Source organism: Dipodomys merriami, unplaced genomic scaffold (genome assembly GCF_024711535.1).
Source record: "Dipodomys merriami isolate MVZ:Mamm:240054 unplaced genomic scaffold, mDipMer1.0.p SCAF_342, whole genome shotgun sequence".
In the NCBI taxonomy this organism is placed as follows: domain Eukaryota; kingdom Metazoa; phylum Chordata; class Mammalia; order Rodentia; family Heteromyidae; genus Dipodomys; species Dipodomys merriami.
In genome coordinates, this window is record NW_027204960.1 from 101767 (window position 1) to 116808 (window position 15042).

At 39.3% G+C, this 15042-nt stretch overlaps 1 protein-coding gene and 1 non-coding gene across 4 annotated transcripts in view; one reads left to right on the forward strand and one right to left on the reverse strand.

Moving 5' to 3' along the window:
• Positions 1-209: 209 nt before the first annotated feature.
• LOC138803592 (3'-5' RNA helicase YTHDC2) overlaps positions 210-15042 on the reverse strand; it is a 50575-nt gene continuing 35742 nt past the window's right edge. The window contains exons 21-30 of one of the 3 annotated variants that reach the window (XM_069987649.1): positions 13975-14101; positions 12386-12591; positions 11635-11830; positions 9019-9125; positions 6910-7202; positions 5887-6064; positions 3830-4033; positions 2952-3134; positions 1906-1994; positions 210-1815 (exon numbers count right to left, since the gene is read on the reverse strand). In XM_069987649.1, the coding sequence (XP_069843750.1) occupies positions 1914-1994; positions 2952-3134; positions 3830-4033; positions 5887-6064; positions 6910-7202; positions 9019-9125; positions 11635-11830; positions 12386-12591; positions 13975-14101 (1575 nt within the window). In that variant the 3' untranslated portion in view covers positions 210-1815; positions 1906-1913. Of the gene's footprint in view, positions 1816-1905; positions 1995-2951; positions 3135-3829; positions 4034-5886; positions 6065-6909; positions 7203-9018; positions 9129-11634; positions 11831-12385; positions 12592-13974; positions 14102-15042 lie in introns of all 3 variants that reach the window. The other 2 variants (XM_069987650.1, XM_069987648.1) reach the window with 2 other exon arrangements.
• On the forward strand, positions 9863-9932 carry Trnaa-ugc (transfer RNA alanine (anticodon UGC)). The gene has a single exon. It is a non-coding gene; the product is annotated as a tRNA-Ala (tRNA).

Below are 15042 nucleotides of genomic sequence, written 5' to 3' on the forward strand. Positions count from 1 at the left end.
TGTACCCAGTTTTATCTATTTTCAGAGACAGTTCAAAGGCATCTCATGATGAAACCCTCAATGACTGTCTTCCTTGAAGGCCTTGGTTGCTGTCAGTGTTAACTGTGCTGCATGACACAAAGACATGGGAAGGCTGTTGCATGGGGGGAAAAAAGAGATGTAGTACATGGAATCTAAATAATTTAATAGATTTAATAAGCATATTAACATTTAAAGTTCATTTCTTCCAAAAACAACATTTTAATTACATTCAAACTGTACTCATTTTAAATACCAACAAACTCATCATTTACATACAAGGCTAGATATTAGAAAACGTGAAAATTTAAACAAGCTGTATTTTTTGAAGTCCTTCCAAATCCAAAACACTGAAAATTACTAAGTATATATCTTTAAAAAAAAAAAAAAAGTACACATTATCAGGAAAACATAAGCTGATCTAATAGGAAAAGAAATGTAATACATGTAAAATGGAACATAATTCATATAGGCTCAACTTACAGGTGTACTTCAAAGTATAAAAAGAACAAACCTACAAGCTACTAATACAGCTAATACAAACAAAAATCACGGCTGACATTCTAATGCACCAATAATGCTTCTCAGAGAGAACTGATGGTCTCAAGATTTTTTGTTGACCAATGATTTTGCATTTCTTCTCAAATACAGAACCAGAGTACTTAGAATTTTATCTTTAAAGTAAATCCATTTTTTTCTTTACGACAACAACTCAAAGATACCATGAGAAGAAGTATCCAGTCTAGTGTATTCAGGTATTTTTTCCCCCCACATACCCTATCCTTCTATTCCCCTTGAACAAGCTTCTAAGGGAACTGTACAAACCAAGCAACTCTGAGAGGACAAAGAAACCTGAGACTTGGCATTAGCATAGGTTGGAAATTTTTTAAATCCCCATTTATTAAGTAGTAAATGCAGAAAAGGTAGAAGCCATGTCTGAAACATAAGTCAGAGAAAAAGAAATTAAATATTAAAGAAGACATTTAGAACTGTGGTCCTTGCGTGTTTTAGCTTCAAAGACATAAAGCAACCAAGCTACCAATAACTGCTGTGTATCTTTTAAAACTTGTAGAAATGTCTTTAAATCTTTAACAAGGTGCTATATAGCCAAAGATGTCAAAACTACTGTGCTCATGTGAGGGACATGTGAAAGCTGTTATGGGGGAGAAAGAGAGAAGGAGGAGGAAGGGAGAAGAGAGGAAGAGAGGGAAGGAGGGAGGAAGAAAAAAGAGGGAGGAATATGGGACTTCTCAGTTTAAAAGAGGCAGCTCTAGAATCAGCTAAGCACACCACCTCATTTATCAAGGCAGGAAGGAGTTCTGCCCTTCTTTAGATTTTACTGCATTACCTAATCACACACAAAAAAGAGCATTCCTTCTTTTTTTATTTTTTTCCAATATGTCTCTGGCTTAAATGACAGAATGAGCAGTTCTTAACACACACTATTTATAAAGGCCATTTATAAAGTTAGTTGGCTGCTGGCATTTGTTTCTTGGTGGTGAATAAAGAACTGACTCTTCTAAATGGTGCTCAGAAAAACCGATAGTCATGCCTTTTCTGCATTACAAAGTGATCAGTGCGTTGTAATGCCGTTTGTTTAAAGTAAGTGCTGTTGTGTCAAGCCATGGAATTATTACTGCTGTGCTCCCTATGATCACTATAGTTCTCACACGTGAAGACGGCATCGGAAGCAGCACTGCGACCACACTCAGCACACGTGCCGCACACCCCTCTCCGTTTGGGAAACTTGGTACATTGCGAGTTTCCTCTGGGCATGTTCTTCCACAGCAAAGCATTCTAGAACAGTAAAAGGGAAAAAACAAATACTCTGAGTGTCATGCTAATGACAACAAATACTGCTAGCACCCAAAGTCAAATAGGCATAACCTGCATTGTCAGTCACTTGTGGGTTTTTCTCCCAAAGGAAGGCGTTCCCATAACTGGAGCAACTGTTCACCAACCTGTGGTTCTAGCTCCTGGATAAATCAAAAGTCAAAATAAACATACAAAGAACTAAACTGAAAAATTACCAAAAACTACACTGATAAAAATGCAAAAAAAGAATTCCATTCTTTTTTTTTTTTACCAGACCATGCTCAAACCAAATGTTTTATATTGTGTGAATCTCTGCTTTAAGGTATACAAGTTGACTTTCAGATTTAAGATGAGTGAATTTGCAATTGTCTCTACTTTCACGACAAAATGCCAACTGGTTTCCCTGAGTCCTGGAATTCTATGTAGAAATAATACATTTTTAATGGTGATTTAGCAAAAGCACTCAAACTTGATAGTCTTTTTTTAGGAATTGTATATTTCAAAATCAGCATTATAAAATAAAACTATTATTATACAGGTAAAAAGAATGCCACTGTTTTACAGTCTCCATGTGTATGTTATCACCATGAGCATTTAAAAATAACTTTTTTTTTTGGGGGGGGGGGGGGTCAGTCGTGGGGCTTGAACTCTGGGCCTGGGTGCTGAACCTCAGCTCTTAGCTCAAGGTGAGTGCTCTGCTGCTTGAGCCACAGCACCACTTCCGGTTTTCTGAGTGGTTTACTGGAGATAAGAGTCTCATGGACTTTCCTTGCCTGGGCTGGCTTTGAACCATGATCCTCAGATCTCAACCTCCTGAGTAGCTAGGATTACAGGTGTGAGCCACCGGCGCCCGGCTTTAAAAATAACTTACACTTCCCATGAGGATGTAAAGCGAGCCACACTGATTCAAACATGTGACTCACTGTCATTTGGCCTCAGTCTATATTCTCTTAACATCAAATGGAGTAATAACTCATTTTATTAAAAATATGAAATAGTTATTTACTTTACCTAATTAGTTTAAGTCACAAAGACATTAAATAAATAAGTACGCAGACTGCAGATTTTCTCCTGGACGTGCTGAACAGCAGCAAATGCTGTCAACGCCAGCATAGTACCTGCCCATCCCGGCTTATCTGCACCTTCTTGTTGTCATTCCATGGGTTGAGCAGGTGGTGTGCACACTGGAAGGGAAGGCTTTCTTTTCGTATCCACTCCACCTTAAAGACCCCGCCCAGGCCCGCTGAGCCCCAGTCTTGGCTCTTCTCCCTTCCTATCTCAGAAGACATCCGGGAAAACCCCTGTAGGTAAAAGAAGGGGAAGAGATGGAGGGAAAGTTGTTAAAACATCTGAACTTACTTTGTCTGATAAAGCTGAGGGTTTTTTATTTTTACACTTTTAAGGTAAAACTATAAAAGATACTTAACAAAAAAATATCAAATATAAAGCTTACTAGGTTTATTACCAAATTTTAGAAGAAAACACAATTTTAATCTAACACTTCAAATGTTAACAGTTTCTAAATAATGTGTCTTCTATTCTACGTCTACATTTATTTCATGACAATGAAGAGAATTGAGCTAAGGTTTTATTTCTGTAATAAATTCCATGTTTTGTAAATTCAGATAAGCATGAAGGCAAGCAAAGTTAAAAAACGTATGTTGTCAATGCTAACTTTCTTGGCCTACTTAAATAAACATTCAACTGAGTCAATCTCTCCATAGTGTTAAGTGCATCTGAGAACCAGTAAATCTACGGTTATGTTCAGAGGAAAATATTTGTGTGTGAAGGCTCTGGTGTTAAGACAAAGCAAAATTAAAGAGGTCCCAGTTCTATCACCCCTAGAAGAGATGTTAAATACCCCTCATTCCAAGTCAAGCAAGAGGCACCATTCCACTCCAATGCAGTACAAAGCTGGTTTTGTTTTGCTGTTTTTACCTGTACAGTGTGACCCACAACCAGAACAAGTCCATTTTACTGTTTTAGGACAGCTCACCTGGAAATGTCCAGATCCTTGAACAGAAAATACCAAGTAAACCATGCTGCTCTCCCAAAAGGCCCGATTTAGCTTCCGCTCATTACTAGGGGTTGTAGACCAGATGCCCTTCTGTTGAGAAATTTCAAGGTTTCTCAGATTGCTACTCTTCATTATGAAGTACCGAACAGGCATGTTTGGTCTTGGTGAAGGAGATTTTGAGCCCTATAAAACAATGTGTAAGTTCTCCAAGGGTAATGTGACCTTTCAAGATCAGCAAACATCATTTCCATAAATACATAAGCCAAAAATATTTTATCAAATAGTCAACAAATGCAAACAGCTCATGATGCTTGAAAACTTTTAACAACGCTCAATCAAAATGAGCTTACAAAGACTAAATCAAAGCATAAAAAAACGCCTTGTTGCTGGGTGCCGGTGGCTCACACGGTTCAAAGCCAGCTCGAGCAGGAAAGACTGTGAGACTCCTATCTCCAATAAACCACCAGAAAACTGGAAATGGCGCTATTGCTCAGTGGTAGAGCACTTTGAGCTGTAGAGCTGAGGGGCAGTGCCCAGGCCCAGAGTTCAAGACCCACAACTGACAAAAAAAAAAGCCTTGTTAAAAGGATCCAGACTTTAAGACTCCAAATGGATTTTCACAAAATGTTTTTAAAACCTTGAAATTCAGAGAACAAATTTAAACTCCTATGTGCACTATGAGGAGGAAGTCTTCGTGACAAGCCTAGCAGTCTTGGAGTTCCAAAACAGAGAAGGGTTTAGAGACTGCAGGGATTCCAATCTGCGTGGTAAGTACTGCAAAAGCTCAAGTAGTTGAGTGCCAGTTGTGAGCCAATCAAGAAAAGAGAGAGCCAGGCCTCAGAATTCAAGCCCTGACACTGGCAACCAACAAACAAACAACAAATTAGAATGCTAATTCAGCAAAGACTATGGCTGGACTGTGAAATTAGCACAGAAAAGATGCAGAGCAGGGAGAATAACAGCAAATTCACATAATAGCCACCACCAATCCACTCACTAGAAATTACAAAATCTCTCGCATTTTGAATTACAAAGACATTACAATGATAAATAATGCCAAGTGCCAAAAATATACACCAAATGAAACTCTTAAGGGTTTGTTAAAGAAAATGCAAAATAGCACAGCCATTTTAGAAAAGAGTTGAAGAGTTTCTTGTAAAGTTAAACATATTTACTATGTAAAACAGTATATGGTAAAAATGTCTGCTGAATATCACCTATCCAAATACCTCTTCAGGTGTGGAAACTAAAAGTAAATGCTTCTGAGCAAACGAAATAATTCGTATTACACATTTTAAAAATGATAGTTTCCAGTTCCATATCACTATCTATCTTTTGCCTTCCTACCTTCTTTATTTAACAATTTATTTAGTATATTTTAACATAATTATTGAATTAACAAGTAAAAGAAATACATGCTTCTGATTTTGAAATTATATACCAAAATTTAAATAGCTTTGTTCTTTTTTTTTTTTTTTTTTTGGTTGGTTGTGGGGCTTGAACTCTGGGCTTGGGCGCTGTCCCTGCGCTCTTCAGCTCAAGGCTAGCGCTCTACTGCTTGAGCTACAGCGCCACTTCCTAGCTTTGTTCTTTCAACCAAAAGGTTTTAAAGGAATAAAAATGAACAGCCCAGCTATATACAACTAGTTAATAATTTCTTAAAGTATCCCAAAATAATAGTATTGAGTAAGAACATAGAAGTAGTAGAACAGAATAATAGAAGTACAGAATAGAATAATAGAAGTATTTTATAAGCAGAAAGAAAACTAAAAAAAAATGTATTCCAAGCACTGCAGTTTGTTTTCCAGGAGTCACTCAATTTAAACCTGCAAGGCACCCCTAACTGGAAAAAGGCGAGCTTTTTTTTTTTTTCCCAGGGCTGAGGACCGAATGAACCTAGGGCCTTGTGCGCGCCGGGCAGGTGCCCTTCCGCCGGGCTAGACCCCAGCCCAAAGGGAAGCTTTTATCTTATTTAAATGTGTAACACTGGAGGCGTTACATACCTGATGCTTCCTGTGCCTACTTCTGCTACTTACCTTTCCTGAAGATGGTGGGGAAGGACTGGCACAAGGACTTGGGTAGGTGCTGCTGTCCGCAGACTTCACAGAGCACTGGTCTGATCGGTCCTCAGTGCTCCGCTTTGGATGTAAAATTCCTCTGTCTTTGTACTTCTGAGGAGGGTGTAAGGCTGGAGATGGAGATTTCGTCAGTACTCTAGAACAAGGCAGAATGGTCAGAGATGAGTAACACACAAGTTAATGACACAATAGCTCCAATACCTGGGGAAGATGGTGGGAAATTCACTTTAAACAGTGGTAAGTAATTCTCAATGCAGGGCATCCAGGAAACATGTATCAATACCTAACATGTATCAACAAAACACACTTTCAACATGATGCTTTCAGAAGTGGAGGTGTGGCTCAAGTGGTAGAGTATTAGCCTTGAGTGAAAAAGCCAAGCCAGAGTGTGAGGCCCTGAGTCAATCTCCAGGACTGGCACAAAATAAATAAAATAAAGTGTTACTTTCTTTCTAAGATACCTTCAATTTGTGAATTCTGGAAAGGAACATTTTTGAGTTTTCTTTTCATAGAATGATCTTTAATATTAAATGTCTCATAAATACTTTAAAAATCCCTTACATAAACCTAATACTAGTAAGACCTAACTAAAACTTTTCATTTTATTATAAACTTTCTTCTTTGTCCTGAATTGTAAAAAAAACTATTGCCAGGTGCCAGTGGCTCACACCTATAATCCCAGCTACTCAGAAGGCTGAGATCTGACGATCGAGATTCAAAGCCAGCCCAAGCAGGAAAGTCCATGAGACTCTTATCTCCAATAAACCACCAGAAAACCGAAAGTGGCACTGTGGCTCAAGTGATAGAGCGCTTGCCTTGAGCTGAAGAGTTCAGTTAGGGACAGTGCCCAGGCCCTGAATTCAAGACCAACCAAAATTTAAAAAAAAAAAAAAAAAAGTAATTATTAAATAGTACAAATAATTAACTTCTTGGAGAAATCACCTTCCATTTAGATAGAACCTTTCTAAAATCATAATTTACCTTTCTGCAGTAGTAGACTCATCAGGAAATTCAGTGTCTGCTGAACTTTTCCTACTATTATTTGACCTCCAAGAGGATGCCAAAGGAAGTTCTTCTGAAGACATAGGTCTTGGCCTCTGGCCAATCCCAGATGGTTGCTGTAAACCTGCAGATTGCTCCTCCGTACTTAACACAGCTATAATTGCTCGTATGGTGGCTTCATCCACTTGAGACCAGGGTTTAGATGGAGCTCTCATTCGGCGTAAAAACAGACTGTGCCACTTCTGTCTGAGCTGCAGCAATAAACTGGCGGCCTGTAATACAGTTCAAACAGGTGCAAGCAAATGTATGTAAGACACTCTTTCATTACTTAAAGTCTGCAGCTGTTACTACTTCCATTCATTTATGTCATGAGTGAAATGAAATTTCTCATTTACCATTTTCCTAGGACTAGAGAGTGTGCAGTGTGGGGGGGGGGGGGGGAAGGAGAGCAAACACTGGGTACGTAAAGACTAATAATGAAACACAGTAACACAGTAGATGGAGAAAAAGACATTGGTGCTACTGAGACATTACTGCTGTGTCTGCAGAACATCCAGATGATGCTGTTCAGAAGGCAACAGCACTCCCAGAGCACCCATGGTGACTAAGCCTACATGCAGAGGCATGGCTCCCTGGGACGAGCAGAGCCAATGAGAAGAAAACAGCCAAGCACAGAGAACCAGGGAACTTAGCATCAGGAACAGAGAAACATCCTAGAAGGAATGACTACAAAGGGAGAATTAAAAGGGATTAATGTCCCAGTAATTTAAAGACAATGAAGCTGGGGTGGGAAATGAGGGAGAGCAGGATTACGAAAAGGAGGTTATGAGCAACAGTGCCAATGACCAAACTGACTTAGAGAACACAGATGGCCTCGGCAAGTAGAGTTTCGGTGTAGCAAAGGGCTGGGAATGAGAATGAGACTGCAGCAGGTTGTGATGATCAATGAATGGATGTTTGAGAGCTATAAAGCTAGCAATTGTCAACTACTGGCAGCTTAGTTGTCCCCTCCTCATAAAACATGGATATAATAAACATTAAAAACAGAGTCATGAAAATTTTTAACTTAAAAAGAATTTAAACTGTTAAAAGTTTACTCCAAGCCAGGCACTGGAGCCTCACACCTGTAACTCTACCTACTCGGGATGCTATGATTATGCTTCAAAGCTAGTCCAGGCCAAAAAAGTCCACGAAAGTCTTATCTCCAACTAAACAGCAAAAAGCCAGGAACACAGGTGTGGTAGAGTGCCAGACCCGAGTGAAAAAGCCAAGTAAAAGGGAAAGGCCGAGTACAAAGCCTAACTCTAGCACGTGTGCGCACATACACACAGATACACACACAATTTACTCTCAATTCAGAGATAGATGGAAACAAAAACCAGAAAAGAACACTTGTATTTCACTCAGGAATAGTTACACAAAATAAAGGTATCCTTGTCTCCAATACTAATTTTTTAATATGCAGAAATACTCAAATATTACTACTATGGTTTGAATGCATTTGTTCCCTCTAATAATTCATGTTGAAACTTAATGTAGGATGTAGAACCACTAAAAAGCTGGGAGTAAAGCTGGCTCAAGTGGTAGAATTGCCAACCATGAGCAAAAACCTTCAGGGACAGCATTCAGGCTCTGAGTTCAAGCCCCAGGAGCAGAACAAAATTAAAAAATAAACACCTGGTGGAGGGAGTTCATCCCTTCTGCACTTCTGCCTTCTGAGAGCACACCAGTCTTCCCCTACAGTCTTCCTACAGTACCCTACGGTCTTCCCCTTCCTTGATCTTGGAATTCTTATCCTCTAGAACCATGAGAAGCACATATGTTCTATAATTATTCAGTCTATAGTAGTTGTAGCAGCATGAATGGAGTAAGAAAACGAGCTATATGCATCAATACTGATCCACATCTCAGTTTTTCCAAGTCTTCTATTGGGGATAAAAAAAAAGTATGGAAGACAACACAAGAAGGCTCTGTATTCTCTAATACTAAGGGCTTAGTATTAAAGAAAAAAATTTATCAGACTGTATCAATTCATAGCAACTTAATGAAAGAAATTGGTTACCAATAGGTTAAAAAAAACAAACGTACCTCTGGCTCTAGTTTAAAATTGAGCCACTCATCAAGTTTCAACGCAGCCAAGTTAGCAGTAGTTCTGTCCTCCACTTCACTGTCACTACTGTCATTGGGAACGCCATCTGCTGTCCAAACACATAGGGAAACAGCAAGCCACTGTTACTATTGCACATATTGTAAAACAGTAAGCAGAATACTCTTTATGTGCACAATTAATTCTTCCCAAAATTCTAGCAACTTACATGGGAGGTTTTCTTAATCCAACACCTCATAAACTAAGTATCAGTATTTAAAGAGAAAAATAAGACGCACTCAAGACTACAACCTTTAATCACAATGCAATACAACAAAAGAAAAATGCCAAGAACTTGAAAACTGAAGTACAATCCTCATTAGCTGAACAAAGAAGCTCCAGGACTGTTACCAAAAGGAAAACAACAAAAACTCATAACCCAAGGAAAATATTAAGCAAATCAGAGCAGGAGACACAGGTGAGATCACTGTATCAACACTCCACTCTCTCGAGCTGCCTACCACCATCCTCCTACTCCTCCCACACCCTCGGCCCATCACTCCACTGAAACACCCTTCGTTCGGGTCATCCAGCCATGACTGCCTTCGGTCTAGAAATTTTCCAGGCCTTCAAAGTTACAGAAGAGATGACCACCCCAACACTAGGGCACTTTCTTCCTGTCCTCTAATTTACACATTGTCTTGAGGAGCTCCACTCATGTCTTTAAATATTATTTACAAGCTGAAGGCCCCCAAATTTGTATGGTCCAGGCCTCTTCTGTGAACTCCTACTGCTTTCAGATCTGCATCTGCAGCTGCTTTCTAAAACAAACTTCAGGGGCTGGGAAGGTGGCTCAGTGGTAGAGCGCTTGCCTTGCATGCATGAGGCCCTGGGTTCGATTCCCCAGCATCACATAAGCAGAAAAAAAAAGCAGGAAGTGGCACCGTGGGCTCAAGTGGTAGAGCGCTAGCCTTGAGCTGAAGAGCTGAGGGACAGCGCCCAGGCCCAGAGTTCAGGCCCCACAACCGGACCCCAAAAAAATAAATAAAAAATAAAACAAACTTCACTTAGGATGTCTTAGGCAGCTCGGACTTTGCCTGCACAGGCCCTGACACTCCTCTTACACAAGTTACCCTTGCCTCCCCCTTTTCCTTACCACCCAGATCCAGTCTAGCAGATACTAGTGCCTCCCATGCAATTCTGAATCTACTTCTCTTCACATTAGCTATCATCTTTCCTAAGTATATGCTTCTTTCTTGTCCCTTAAGAAATCTATTCACTCAGCCAAAAAAGATCTTCTTAAAGAAGCCAGTCCGGGCAGCAAAGTCCAAGAAAGTCCATGATACTATCTCCACTAAACCACTAGAAGACCGGAAGTGGCGCTGTGGGCTTAAGCAGTAGAGCGCTCACCTTGAGCTGAAGAGCGCAAGGACAGTGTCCAAGCCCAGAGTTCAAGCCCCACAACCGACCAAAAAAAAAAAAAAAGAAATACCATATCATGACCGCTCCTTTACGTAAAATCCTTTAACGGCTAATTCTGCACTATGGTCTACAAATCTATGCCTTCCTTTCCTTTTTTTTTTTTTTTTTTTAGCTTTGGGCCTGCGTGCTCAAGGCTAGAACTCTACCACTTGAGCCACAGCGCCACCTCTGGTTTTCTGATGGTTAACTGGAGATAAGAACCTCATGGACTTTCCTGCCTAGGCTGGCTCTGAACCAGGACCCTCAGATCTCAGCCTCTTGAGTAACTGGGATTACAGGCGTGAGCCACCCATGCCCAGCTTATGTCTTCCTTTCAAGCTATCTCACTACCCACTACCACTAATCATGTCCCCCAGTCACATGGCCTTTCTGCTAGCTCCAAGATCATTCACTTCCTAGGGTAGACTCTTGGAGCTTGCTCCCTTCTCTCTGGAGAGCATTTCTGCCTAATGATAGGGCTGGCTTCTCCTACTCTGAGTCTCATCTCCTTATAGTAACTTGTCTAGGCCTTCTTTCTAAAGTAGGTTACCCCTACAGTAGTCCTCTTTTCATTTACTTGAAAGTCTGTCTACTTATTCATTGCCTACTGCCTCAACTGCAAAGTTCAGATGCCAAAATATCTTCTTTTCTGTTACACCTTCAATATTTAGCCTAATAGCTGATATTTACTGAATCTCTGAATAGCAAAGTATGAAATCATCAAAATACCCAGCTATAAAGGAATGCTTAAAGTTTGCCAAACAATAACATTTTATATTTAAGTTCACAATTATGCTGAATTTGAGACTCTTATGCAGCCATTAGTATGAAGTAATACTCTGATACAAGAACAAAGAATATAAAACAATGAGAAAATAAGTTAAAATATGGAATCAAGTACAGAAAAGTTTTTTAAAGTGTTTTCATTACCATTTATATTTAAGAAGGAAAAAAACTTCCCATCAGTAAGAGGAGTCAAAAATGCAAAACACTGATGTTACGTTATCTAAGAAATTAACCTCATAATTCCAAGAACAGTATACCTTAATAATCTATTTTAAAACTGTTACTAACTACAAATTATTGTAATTTCACCTTTATTTTTTTGTTGTTTAGCTGACTTACAATGGATTTTATGTCCTTCCTAACAAATTTACCTCTAAAGGATGAAGGTTCCTGAAGAGCATTGCTTGCTAGTCGAGCTGGTCCACAGAACACCAATACAGTGACAGGTGTCACTGCTGAACAACATCTAATATTAGCTATTCTATGGGCTCTAGTCATCTCATCATAAATAAGCCAATCTGTGGGCAGTGCCTGGATTGCTGCAGCCTGACCATTGGCTGGAGGAATCTATTAGGAAAACAAATGAAAACATTGTTACTTGTATTTATTACCTAATATACTAGAAATACTTTGAAGTCTTTTTTTGTTGTTCTTGGTCGTGGGGCTTGAACTCTGGGCCTGGGCACTGTCCCTCAGCTCTTCAGCTCAAGGTGAGCACTCTACCACTTGAGCTACAGTGCCACTTCCGGTTTTCTGGTGGTTCATTGGAGGTAAGAATCTCATGGACTTTCCTGCCCCAGCTGGCTTTGAACCGTGATCCTCAGATCTCAGCCTCCTGAGTAGCTAGGATGACAGGCATGAGCCACCGGTGCCTGGCAAAGTCTCTTGATGTAACCAGTAGTACGTAATTAATTAGTACCCAAGCAAAAATTAAAGTTATTACTATTATAATTTTACCTCTTCTAACATTTTAAGATTTAACAAAAGTTTTGTTTCAATGTTTTATTACATGTACAGAACTAATCAATCTCTTGAAGCAGACAGATATTTGGGAGTATTTTTTTGTTGTTGATCTTCAACTACCTAAACTGACTTCATGTCAAGGCATTGAAAATGTTTTACCTTTTTATATTGAGGCTGACTGAGAACTGAGGTGGGATGAAATCGTACTTTTTTCTCCTTTGGCCCTGTCAGTACTACATTCTCTCTGTCCACATGGACTAAATTAGGATACATGCCTGCCACCAATGCAGCCTTAACGACAGCCCAGTTCTCGGAGTTTGTGTTAACATCTCGGATGTCACCACCACCTCGCGCTCTAACAAAACCTAGAGACCCAAAAAACAAAACAAAAACAGTGTGAGATTTCCATGAAACCAAGTATAATTCACACAGGTTTAATGATATTCAAATCCCATATTTCACAGATTCTGTTCTATACAGTCTAAAATACAGATGATAGGAAACTTGAGAGCTACATCTGCTCAAACTTAGATTAAGTACCCTATTTATCAGTGGTTTAAGAACCTTTTCAAAATGTATATTTTTTTGAGACAGGATCTCACTTTGCAGTTAAGACTGGTATTGAACTCATGGCGCTCCTAGCTCAGCCTCCTGAACACTAGGACCACAGGTATACGCCACCACACCCAGCTCTAAGTGCACATTATTGCAATAAAGTGCTCTGTCAGCTGCTATCAGAAGTATACTAAGGTCATAGCAAGAAACCCAAACACTCCTTCTGAATGGTGTTAATGTTTTATGAAACATTACTTATGGAAAACAAACATATGCTCACTCAAATTTCAATAATTTTTCATATTTCCCAACATTTGAGACAACTCTAAATCCTCCGGTCCTTTTTTCTCTTACTTTTGTAGTACAGCTAATATATGAATCCAGGCTCTAGTGTTTTTCTTTTGACTAGCACTTCAATGTACTATGTTACTAGGGGGAAAAGAAATCAAAGAAGTGATTCTAGAAGGAAACAATAACATTAAAATCCCCTTGTAGAAAAGAATCAACAACCTTCAAATAACTTATATTTGTTTCAGAATTCAAAACATACTTTAAGGAACACCACTCCTATCAATCTACTTAAAATTTTACACTGTTCCTTTTAGAATTAAAAATAACAATTAGCCTGCGGGGTGTCGGGTGGCTCACGCCTTTAATCCTAACTACTCAGAAGGATGAGATCTGAGGATCATGGTTCAAAGCCAGCCTGGGCAGGAAAGTCCATGAGACTCTTATCTCCAATGAACCACCAGAAAACCAGAAGTGGGGCTGTGGCTCAAGTGGTAGAGCACTCACCTGGAGCTGAAGAGATCAGGAACAGAGCCCAGGACCAGAGTTCAAGCCCCACGACCGAAAAACCAAACCAAACCAAACCAAACCAAACCAACCAAACAACAACAAAAAACCATTAATCGAAAAAAGAATACAAAGTAATCTTTACCAACAACTACTGTGTAAATTGCTGAGTATCAAAAAATATAGATTCTATTCACACATTTCTCTACTACATCTTCTGCGATATCATCTTTTTCATCAACAAGTGAATGTTGAGGTCACATGGATGTCTATAAATCAGCTCATAAACAGTATTATAAAGTAACAGAGGCTGGCATCAGGTTACACTACAAATGTCATATGATAAGGAATAAGCTGGGTACTGTAGTTAACACAGACTCCTTGGGAAGGATCTGTACCTGATGCTCTAAGCTGACCGAGCAGCTGTGTTCTCATTCCTATAATTATTTCCATGGTGGCTTGTGAAAGAAAGTTCTTTTCACAGAAGGCTCGCTCCCATCCATCACTCCGTGCTTTCTGCCATGCCTACAAAAACAAAACAATGAAACACCAATCACTTCCTGATCAAGAAACAAGCTGAAAACATTCCCCTCATCACTAAAAGTCAATTCTTATCCTAACTTTTCAACTAGTCTAAGACTTCATGATCAAACAGAATTTACTCAAATATAGTATACTCAAATATAGTATACTCAAATATACTCAACTGCTGGTTCTGTAAAATCCCAATGAAAACTAAATGTCAGTAACCTAAAGGACCAGCTTTGTAAAGCAATACCTTCTCAGATCTTTAAGGTGATTCTATTGCACAAAAATGTGGGAAGTTTTCAACCCCATTAGTTACAGTGAGTCATCCACTACTCAATAGTATAGAAGAACTCACAATTACTTTTTAACATTATATACATATCAGAAATATCCTATATATTTGAAGAGTACTTTTTCTATAAATGAAGAGAGAAAATTTAAAACTATAGGTCTATAAGACATTCAAGAGAGTTTAAGTATTAAGAAGCTGTCCAGCCAGGTGCCGGTGGCTCACACGTATAATCATAGCTACTCAGGAGGCTGAGAGCTGAGGATCGAGATTCAAAGCCAGCCTGGGCAGAAAAGTCTATAAGACTCTTCTCTCTCCAATAAAGTACTCAGAAAAAGCTGTAAGTGGTGCTGTGGCTCAAGTGGTAGAGTGCTAGCCTTGAGTACAAAGAGGCTCAAGGACAATGCTCAGGCAACTGAGCTCAAGCCCCTGGGCTGGCAAAAAAAAAAAAAAAAAAATTAAATTAAATTAAATTCTTGGCATAGTGTCTTGAGTTTTCAAGAAAACAGTTTTTAAAAAAAAACAAAAACCAAGCTGGGCACCAGTGGCTCATGCCTATAATCCTAGCTTCTCAGGTGGCTGAGATCTGAGGATCAAGGTTCAAAGCCAGCCCGAGCAGGAAAGTCTGTGAGACTCATCTCCAATAAAC